General features: G+C 45.7%; 1 protein-coding gene across 1 annotated transcript; it reads left to right on the top strand.

Annotated features, from left to right (window-relative positions):
- Positions 1 to 1,323: 1,323 nt before the first annotated feature.
- Positions 1,324 to 7,254, top strand: PLK2 (polo like kinase 2). Its single transcript, XM_047066026.1, has 14 exons — positions 1,324 to 1,653; positions 2,244 to 2,351; positions 2,496 to 2,612; positions 2,807 to 2,936; positions 3,176 to 3,263; positions 3,736 to 3,831; positions 3,942 to 4,140; positions 4,228 to 4,375; positions 4,723 to 4,820; positions 5,133 to 5,262; positions 5,505 to 5,745; positions 5,868 to 5,997; positions 6,266 to 6,376; positions 6,512 to 7,254. The coding sequence occupies exons 1-14, from the start codon at positions 1,384 to 1,386 to the stop codon at positions 6,701 to 6,703; spliced, it is 2,058 nt and encodes a 685-aa protein (XP_046921982.1). The 5' UTR covers positions 1,324 to 1,383; the 3' UTR covers positions 6,704 to 7,254.
- Positions 7,255 to 10,422: the final 3,168 nt, after the last annotated feature.

Here is a 10,422-nt window from a genome sequence, read left to right as displayed (position 1 = left end):
CCAGCACAGCAAGGGAAACAGGTGTTCCTCGGTCAGCAAAAGCGAATAGCAAAATCCGGGAACAGGAATCTAAGCCTTGTTGAAGCTCATTAGCCTATGTCCCTCCCTTCATCCTACCAGTCCCCCTGCAGGGGGAAAAGGCCTTGCATTCTCTCCCAGCACCAGGGCAGCCCTGTGACTTAATGAGCCATTTAAAGGACGCATTGTGCCTAAGCCCTTCCGAAAAAGAAGTGATAGATGACTTGGATGGTAAACCATAATTAGCACCAGGAGCCCTTTTAACACCACTTACTATCAAGTAAGGCCCACGTTGTAAACCGCTCCCCATTCGAATCCGTGCCTGCGCTTCTAATACTTCCCAGGAGATGACGCCCTTGCTCCCCAGTCTGAGAGCAGCCAGAAGATGAAGCCTTTTGCCTGGGGCTGTCTCCCTGTCCAAGGTTAAGGACCTGACCTCCTACAAAGACCCGCTCTGCGCGGTGGGCAGAGGCCAGGAAGGCCTAAATGGGACTTGGCTTGGTCAGCCTACGGGCCCCGGCCTGGGCCCGCCCCACTGAGAACCGGCGTTGAGCTCGGTACGCCTTGCTCTAGGAATCCTCGCCTTTCGCTGGCACTACCACCCCCAGTGCCCCATCGAGAAGCGAGCTGATGGGGTAATAATGCGGGCGGCCGTGCTGGGTGGCGGCAGGGCCGGCGAACGGCAGCACCGAGGTCCTCCAGATGGTCAGGGCGAGGCCTCAGGTGCCTGTGCAGTGGACTCTGGACACAGTCACACCTGACTGGAGGCGTCAGGTTGCGAGGCGGTCAAGTAGGACTGTGCAGGGGAGGGGACCCGCGTTGGCACAGCGCCTTGCCGGGCTCGCCCGCCTAGCCGCCGGGACACCCGGCGAGTGGGGCGGGGCGAGGGCGGGGCTGAGGGAGGGGATGGGGCCTGGCGCCAAGCCCTCGGGTTTCCATTTCAAACCCAGAACCTGAGAGCATTCGAAGAATGGGGTGGCGGTCCCGGAATTGCCGGACTTCTTTGTCGCCCTGCCCGTTGCGGCGATCCTTCCCCGAGACCGGCGCACGAGCGACACGACCCCTGTCTGCCTGCCGCTCGCAAGAAGAACGCCAGCGGCCCGTCCAGACGTGGCGTCCGACCCGCGCTCTCGGGCGGCCGGTGGGCGGGGCGTCGTCCGTGACGTCGCATCCCGTTTCGATTCTCCGCCCCCCTTCTCGGCCCGTATATAAGACTTCTCCGGGCGTTCGCACTCTCACAAGTGGAAGCGGACGTCGGGCGTGGGTTGTAGGAGGTGGCGGCGGGGGCTCGAGGGTGAGGGCCGGCTCGGACGTGTGTCCGCGCCTTGGAGGTGACAGCTGGCAGTGCCGGGCGGTGAGGCGACGATGGAGCTCTTGAGGACTATCACCTACCAGCCGGCCGCCAGCACCAAGATGTGTGAGCAGGCGCTGGGCAAGGCTTGCGGCGGGGACTCTAAGAAGAAGCGGCCGCAGCAGCCCGCTGAGGAGCCGCAGCCGCCTCAGCCCCAGGCTCAGGGGCAGCCGGCGGCCCCGCACCACCATCATCACCACTCGCACTCGGGGGCCGAGATCTCGCGGATTATCGTCGACCCCACGACGGGGAAGCGCTACTGCCGGGGCAAAGTGCTGGGAAAGGTGACGAGCGGCGGGCGCCTGGCTGCCGGACGGGCTGTTGGGAGGTCTGCCCGGGCATCCCCCCCCCTCCCCCGCCCCGAGCCGGCCGGACCCTGAGTCCCCGCATTTTGGCTTCTCGGGGGCTCCGATCCCGGCGGGTCGTGGGTATTCACCTGCCCTGCTCTGGCTTTTGTGCGCTGACAGCGCCGGGTTGGCCTTATATCCTTAGCCTCAGCTCTCAGTGCCTCCCGCAGCCCCAAGAAATTGATCTGGAGGCCAGAAGCGAGGGCTTTCTGCTCGCGCCCCTGGCTTCCTCCGCCTGCCCCCCAGGGAATTTTCTTGACAGGTCTCTTCAGACATTATTTTTCATCTCCCTGTTCCCAACCCCCTCCATAAAGCTCCTCTTTGTAAAGGGAGAAGGGGAACCGGTTCACTGTTTTCAGGAATGCTTTTGGCTTCGCGAAGGAGCCTTTAAAAAGTACAGTGCACACGTCTTTCCACCCTCACTGCCACCCGTGATGTTGCGCTCCTTTCTAATTTTTATTCGTTTTTAAAAACATCTACTGTCCGTTTTTCTCCCACACTCAGTGCTCTCTCGGCTTTGTTTTCAGGGTGGCTTTGCAAAATGTTACGAGATGACAGATCTGACCAACAACAAAGTCTATGCTGCAAAAATTATTCCTCACAGCAGAGTAGCCAAACCTCATCAAAGGGAAAAGGTGTGTATGACTGTTGAGTAAAGTATTTTCTTTGTGTGCAGGAATGGCCCTTCCCTGCTAAGAAAATGTCTTCTGCGTGTGTAAGCAGCTGGCTTGGAAGCGGTGACAGAAGGCTCATAAGCCTGGTTCTGCTTTTTCTTTCAGATTGACAAAGAGATAGAGCTTCACAGAATCCTTCATCATAAGCATGTAGTGCAGTTTTACCACTACTTCGAGGACAAAGAGAACATTTACATTCTCTTGGAGTACTGCAGTCGAAGGGTGAGCGCTGACCCCTGTCCCAGTCCATCTGCGCCCCCCGGCTGGTGTGGCATTCACATCACCTTGTATCGGGGCTTCTGCTCTGGTGGCAGTTACTTTACTGCAGTGTTAACTTTCATCACGCACCTTGTGCAGGACAACTACTGATGCCCATAACTCTGACACGCTGTCTATTTTCCTTCCGCTCTTCCTAGTCCATGGCTCATATCTTGAAAGCGAGGAAGGTGTTGACGGAGCCAGAAGTCCGATACTACCTCAGGCAGATTGTGTCTGGACTGAAGTACCTTCATGAACAAGAAATCCTACACAGAGATCTCAAACTAGGTAAGCCCTTTGTTCCAAACGCTGATTTCGTGTTAGGGAGAGGTGTTCTTTTCTTCCCTGTCTCCCTCGTTGTGTATTAGTGTTTCTAGTTGGGATCTAGCCTGTGCCGTCTTGCTTTTGAATCTGTGACTTTACTAGTCAACAACTGGCTGCCTGCCTCCAAAGAGGATGTGTGTGTGTGTAATTTGGTGAGAACATCTTTTCAAGGGGATTGAGGTTTTGTTTTCTTTACCATCTAGGGAACTTCTTTATCAACGAAGCCATGGAATTAAAAGTTGGGGACTTCGGCTTGGCAGCCAGGCTGGAACCCTTGGAGCACAGAAGGAGGTAAGAGTCAGAGAGATACATCCTGACAGGGTTTTACGGAGACCAAATATGCTCTTATTATTTTCCAGTTAATGTGTTGGAGAAGGGTCAACTGATTTTAAAATTCACAGACCACAATGATGTTAATCCATGGAAACACTAAGTGCCCACTGTGGACGAGGCAGAGGACCTTATACCTATAAGTTGATTATGAAACAAATCTGTCTCATATTTGCCTGAAATGTTACACAAACGCTCTGCTGTACGTGGTCTCAGTTGGTTTAAAAACACTGTCACGTGGCTGAAAACAATTGTACATGCATTAAAAATAATTAAGCCGCTTGGTCAACTGTTAACTGTTGAGATGGCAAAAATCAAAAGTCAGATTTTTCTAAATAGAAATTCAACATAACACTCTTAAGGTTTTATCCAGAGAACTAAGTGTAAACAGTAGAACAGTTCTTAATGAGACCTTCATATTTTGCTTTTCCAGAACAATATGTGGTACCCCAAATTATCTCTCCCCTGAAGTCCTCAACAAGCAAGGACACGGCTGTGAATCAGACATTTGGGCCTTAGGTTGTGTAATGTAAGTAAATGCACCAAAATGATAAAAATGCAAATTTGGTTTAGATTTTTTTCACATTCGAAAAGAGTTACTTTATGACCATTCCTAAAGAAGTGTTATCTTGCACACAGGTATACAATGTTACTAGGAAGACCCCCCTTTGAAACGACAAATCTGAAAGAAACTTACAGGTGCATAAGAGAAGCCAGGTATACAATGCCATCGTCGTTGCTGGCTCCCGCTAAGCACTTAATAGCTAGCATGTTGTCCAAAAATCCTGAGGATCGTCCCAGTTTGGATGACATCATTCGACATGAATTTTTTTTGCAGGTTGGCATGTTTCTTGTGTCTTTTTATTGCATGCTTTTGATCACAGTTACCCAACTGGTTACTGAAGTCTTTTCTGACACTACGCAGGGCTTCACTCCAGACAGACTCTCTTCCAGCTGCTGTCATACAGTTCCAGATTTCCACTTGTCAAGCCCAGCTAAGAATTTCTTTAAGAAAGCAGCTGCTGCTCTTTTTGGTGGCAAAAAAGACAAAGCAAGATACATTGACACACATAGTAAGTTATAAGATTTCTTCTGCTCTTCTGGATCCAGTATGTTTAAATCTGATAAGTTAGTTAAAAGAATGTTTTTATGTTAGCATAACAGCCAGTATGTTTGAATACTGTTGAACTTTTTATAGTATGATAAAACTCTACTGAAAAATGTGATGGATAGCTTTTTTTTTCCCCATACACATTAAAGTGTGCTCCTTGCTTAATTGCAGCTGATGGTAATGATAAAATGCTCGTTTAGCCTTGAATGCTCATAAGCTGATTGCTAACACAAAAGGAGGAAATGTGGCTAGCTCTGTTCCTACCTTGTTAGCAGACTAATGCTCATAATTCTTGTCTTTGATTTACAGATAGAGTGTCTAAAGAAGATGAAGAAATTTACAAGCTTAGGCATGATTTGAAAAAGACTTCAATAACTCAGCAGCCCAGCAAACACAGGACAGATGAGGTATGCTGGAAAAGAATAAAATAGATACAAACACTTTATATCATTTCTGTTCTTTGTTAATTATCACATGGGTTATGGTGATCACGATTCAAGCATGTGATGATCATGATTCAAGCTTTTCTTTGAACCTTTTAAAAGATTTTGTTTTTTAGTTTAACGAGGCATGCACTCGAGTCACTGAACTATCTTTTGTGTCCACCGCTTTTTGATAAGCTTTCCCACCAGTTGCCACAATCTCAGCTTAACCGAGAATTCTCAACCTCAAATGCATTTTAGATGTTTGACTCCTTGTCTGACTCTTCTCTTTTCTAGGAGCTCCAGCCACCTACCACTACAGTCGCCAGATCGGGAACACCTGCAGTAGAAAATAAGCAGCAGATTGGAGATGCTATTCGCATGATAGTCAGAGGCACTCTTGGCAGCTGCAGCAGTAGCAGCGAATGTAAGTTGCTGTCATTGGCATTTTAAATGAGACTATAAATGACAGTGCTTAATACTAAGTAACTGGAGTCAGTTTGTTTTGCGGCCTAATTACACAGTACCAGCAAAATTGGAGGAATCGGAAAAAGCCGAGCAACAATTTTGAGTCCCTCGTGTCCTTAGAAGTAGTGGAGGGAAAGTTAGAAGCTACCAACGCCTAAGATTTTATTGTTAATTAGTTTACAACTTTCTCTGACTTTCTAGGCCTCGAGGACAGTACCATGGGAAGTGTTGCGGACACAGTGGCAAGAGTCCTTCGAGGATGTCTAGAAAACATGCCGGAAGCTGACTGCATTCCCAAAGAGCAGCTGAGCACTTCCTTTCAGTGGGTCACCAAATGGGTCGATTACTCTAACAAATATGGCTTTGGGTACCAGCTCTCAGACCACACTGTAGGTGTCCTTTTCAACAATGGTGCTCACATGAGCCTCCTTCCAGACAAAAAGTAAGTATGTCCAACTAACGAGATTCTGTCACTTCTGTATTCTTGCACTCAAGAAATCTAAAACCAGTGACTAATGGCCTCTATTTTGTTTCTTCTCTCTCCCTATGGTTCCTGTTTTTCAGAACAGTTCACTATTACGCAGAGCTTGGCCAGTGCTCTGTTTTCCCAGCAACAGATGCCCCTGAACAATTCATTAGTCAAGTGACGGTGCTCAAATACTTCTCTCATTACATGGAGGAGAACCTCATGGATGTAAGTACCTCCTGGATGTGGCGTTTGAGCAGTAATATTTGAAGTGTAGTCCACAGACCAGTGGCATCTGCACAGCTCTGAAGCTTTTTAGAGGTGCAGATGCTTTTGTCCTACCTTAGCTCTCTACTGAATCAGAATCTCTGGGGGGTGGGGCCAAGAATCTCCAGGACATTCTGATGCTTGCTCAACTTGGAGAGGCATTTGCCTAGAAGAATGGAGTGCAAACTGCAAAATTGTTATGGGCACTAACTCTCCCAATTGCTTTTAGGGTGGTGATCTGCCTAGTGTTACTGATATTCGAAGACCTCGGCTCTACCTCCTTCAGTGGCTCAAATCTGATAAGGCCTTAATGATGCTCTTCAATGATGGCACCTTTCAGGTAAGCGAAACCCTTCAGGAAAGTGTGTGTTTAGGTCACAAAAAGTGATTTTCAGGTAGCCATTTAATGATTGGACACACTTTACTAATTCTTGAATATCTGTAGAGATCTAATATTTATGTTTCCTTTTGAAAGGTGAATTTCTACCATGATCATACGAAAATAATCATCTGTAGCCAAAATGAAGAATACCTGCTGACTTACATCAACGAGGACAGGATATCTACAACATTCAGACTAACAACTCTGCTCATGTCTGGCTGTTCATCAGAATTAAAAAATCGAATGGAATACGCTCTGAACATGCTCTTACAGAGATGTAATTAAACGACTTCTTTAATGGACCCTATGGGACTCCTCTTTTCCACTGTGAGATCTACAGGGAAGCAGTCAGATGATCTATAGCATGTTGAAAAAGACGGACAGGTGGTGGTACGAAAACAATTCCTCTGGGGCCTGCTGGACTGGGCGGAACCAGACCAGGCTGACGCATATACTTCTTAACTTTGGACAGTCTGAGCGTGAACCAGAATGCAGTTTTCCTTGATGTACCTGTATTAAAAGGTTTTTCAGACAATTTCGCAGGAAGGTGCATTGACTCTTCTCTCTGTTGAGAGCATTTCAGACAGAGGACTTGGAACTGTGAATATACTTCCCGAAGGGGAGGGAGAAGGGAGGAAGCTCCCATGTTGTTTAAAGGCTGTAATCAGAGCAGCTTTTGGCTGCTCAACTGTGAACTATGGCCATATATAATTTTTTTTTGTTAATTTTTGAAGATACTTGTGGCTGGAAAAGTGCATTCCTTGTTAATAAACTTTTTATTTATTACAGCCCAAAGAGCAGTATTTATTATCAAAATGTTTCTTTTTTTTTTTTATGTTGACCATTTTAAACTGTTGGCAATAAAGAGTATGAAAAAGCAGAAATTGTGGTCCACTGTCTTTTGTATGGTACATCACCGCATCACACATGCTTTGATCACGGATTCTTTGGCACGCTTGGGTGTGACATGGAGTATAGAAGCATGCCAGAAAGTTAGCTCTTTGGCTTCATTGATAGTACTTTGTAGACAGTAAATCCTTAACACCTAAAGTGCAATCACATTTTCTGGGTAGATCTCATTTGAGAAGAGAAGATTATAACAAAAATACTATTCTTGTTACAACCAAAATAGGTCCTCCTACTAAATCCACAACCAATTTCTCTCAGGAGTATTACCTTAAAACTCATTTTCAGCTTGGGGGTGCCTAGGCAATTTAGTAGATTAGGTGTCCGACTTTGGCTCAGGTCATCATCCTGCAATCCGTGGGTTCGAGCCCCACATTGGGCTCTGTGCTGACCGCTCAGAGCCTGAAGACTCCTTCAGATTTTATGTCTCCTTCCCTCCCTCCCCCTCTCTCTCTGCCCCTACCTTGTTCACACTCTGTTGCTCAAAACTAAAAACATTTAATTAAAAAAAGGGGTGGCGCCTGGGTGGCTCAGTCAGTTAAGCTACCACTCCTGGTCTCGGCTCAGGCCATGATCTCACGGTTTGGTGAGTTCAAGCCCTGCATCGGGCTCTGTGCTGACAGGGTGGAGCCTGCCTGGGATTCATTCTCTCTCTCCTTTCTCTCTGCCCCTCCCCCACTTGCGTGCATGCACTCTCCCTCCCCTCCCCCCTCTGTCTCTCAAATAAACATTAAAATTTTTTTTTTTTAATTAAAAAAACCCCACTCATTTAGCTTGGAGCTGAAAGCCAGGATAATCCTGTGTAAACAGACCTCTGTTATGTGTCAATAGGTACAGGAAGTTTATCTTAATATGGGCAAAACGCTATGCTTTGTAAAATACGTGCACCGCCTGAATGTATTACTCAGCTTAAACCTGCCTAAACACTCCCAGTGCCGCTGGCACTACTAGTACACAATTCCAGTAGTGGGGAAGTACTTGGTCAATAAGTCGTTATATTTTCCTTTTGGTGCGTGGTGGATGAGGGATGGTATGGGAACCAACCTGTGGTTTTAAGCCCATCTTTTTTATACCATCAAATGATCCAAGAGGCAAATCTGAGAATGTTTTGTCTTTCCGTGGGATTTGCTCTTTGGCGGGTGTAAAAAACTGCTTGTTCTGTTACTCTGAACTTACAGTGACCTGTATAAGATGCACATACGTATTTGTTCATTTGTAATCCCATTGAGGAAAACACTGTCCTGAGAAAAGAGCACTCTCCTGTATCAGGCCCTCTCTACGATGCAATCCTGAACAGTGTAGTGTAGAAACGGTGGTGGTACTTTTACATTTTTCCAAAATTATTACACGGTACCGGTTAGACTTTAGTAATAACAGAGCTGGGGAATTTGTTAGGGATGTTTCATAGGTTCTAGAACAACTTGGGCTGGTTGGAATTCTTTGGCCACAAACACAACTTTAGTCTTGGTTAAATGTCTTATAGTAATAGCTGAAGAAAACTAGGTAATTACACTAATAGCTGGGTGTGCAAAAGCAGAACCTATTTTTATCTTTATGAGCAGAGAAAATAATGGGAGTTTGCAAATAGTAAGAAGTGGTCTTTCATTTTGAGTTTCACAGTGTACATTGCTTCACATTTTTAAAAAATGCACTTACCCACTCTTGAGGATCTACTGTGTATAGATTAGGGCCCAGCATTGGAGATGCAGAATGAACCTGAGCCTGTCCTTTCCCTCAAGGAAGTCACAGCAGAGTGGAGGAGACAGTTCATTTACCTATTAATCTGATAAGTGTGCTGTGATATTATGATAAAGGTATGCACTGGGTGTTGTGGGAACCAAGAACAGGAATCATAAGGAAGGAGCCCCAGGTGTGGGGTGGACTTAGAGAATTGATTACAGAGAATAAAATTCTTTTTTATTGGGTTTGGAAAAGGGGGGGGTAAACAGAAATTTAAGATAGGAAAAGGTGTTTTGAGCAGTGGAAATAACATGTGCAGATGCTAGAGGGTCAAAGAGTTTGCAGGAAAAGTGAGTGTGTAGGTCTGAAGCATCATAGGTAAAAGCTGAAAGAAATAGACATGATGTGTCCTGACCAATATGCCATCCCAAGTCATATAGGCTGCATTGAAGCCTATGTGTAGTTACTGAAAGATTTTAAGGAAGAAAGTGATCTACTATTTTAGTTTTATAAAATTCATTCTAGGGGCATAGCCAAAATGGGTAGGGGAGAATATGAAGAAAGACAACGCAAACAGTAAAGAGATTAATGGTGGGATTCAGGCTGAGAAAGGACTAGCTGAAAAAAAGCATACATAGAATTAGACAGGAATATATCTTTTGGCCTTTCTGGTTTACTTCAGTATTCCCAGCACTGGACACCAGGCCAGCCATATAGCAGTGAAATACTGAATGAATGAATAAATGAAGATAGATTTGGGAATGACTTAGAAAGCTGATCATAATAGGATTTGGCACCTGACTGAATGTGGAGTCTGAGGGAGAGGGTGAGGGTTGGGATGATTGGCCAAGCAGTCAATGGGGGAAATGTGTTTTACTGTGGGGCCATCAACTGAAATCAATCAGGAATATAAAAGGAAGAACCACATAGGAAAATACAGTGAGTGCAGGACACGCTCAATCATACTTGTGTGAGGATACCAAAAGAGGCCCAGAAAACAGGTAGACATACATGTCTACATCTCAGGAGAAAGCAAACATTCCAAATATTCCAAAACAATATTTGGAAGTAGCCAGGCTTGAAGCAACATCATAGGAGTAGATTTGAGCACATAAGGATAAATCTCTTTCATCCCTTCTACCCAGGATTGTTTTTTTTTTGGTTTTTTTTTTTTTTTTGCTTTGTTTTGTTTTGTTTGTTTTTGGTACTGAGGCCAGGTATATAAAACCTAATGGTGTAGATAAACCTTTGCAGTGAGGGAAGGAAGATAAGAAATTCCCAAATAAATTATAGTCTTCTAAACAAAAGGCCCTGAATTCCATAAAAACAACTCCAAAATAGCAGATGCTCTTAATGAACACCTTCGAACCTCAAGAATGTTTCTCAGTTAGCCACCCCAAATCCTGGCAGAGTACAGG

Source organism: Lynx rufus, unplaced genomic scaffold (assembly GCF_022079265.1).
Source record: "Lynx rufus isolate CCGP_SWC_20201006 ecotype Redwood Valley unplaced genomic scaffold, mLynRuf1.p SCAF_1, whole genome shotgun sequence".
Classification (NCBI taxonomy): domain Eukaryota; kingdom Metazoa; phylum Chordata; class Mammalia; order Carnivora; family Felidae; genus Lynx; species Lynx rufus.
Note: the sequence above shows the minus strand (reverse complement) of the source record. Positions and strands in the feature narration are given on the sequence as shown.

Bases quoted from the DNA above. Each gene is read 5' to 3' on its own strand.
- PLK2 (XM_047066026.1), top strand. From the start codon at position 1,384: ATGGAGCTCTTGAGGACTATCACCTACCAGCCGGCCGCCAGCACCAAG. The intron at 2,613-2,806 runs GTGAGCGCTGAC...CGCTCTTCCTAG, and splicing joins TGGAGTACTGCAGTCGAAGG to TCCATGGCTCATATCTTGAA. The intron at 4,376-4,722 runs GTAAGTTATAAG...TTTGATTTACAG, and splicing joins AAGATACATTGACACACATA to ATAGAGTGTCTAAAGAAGAT.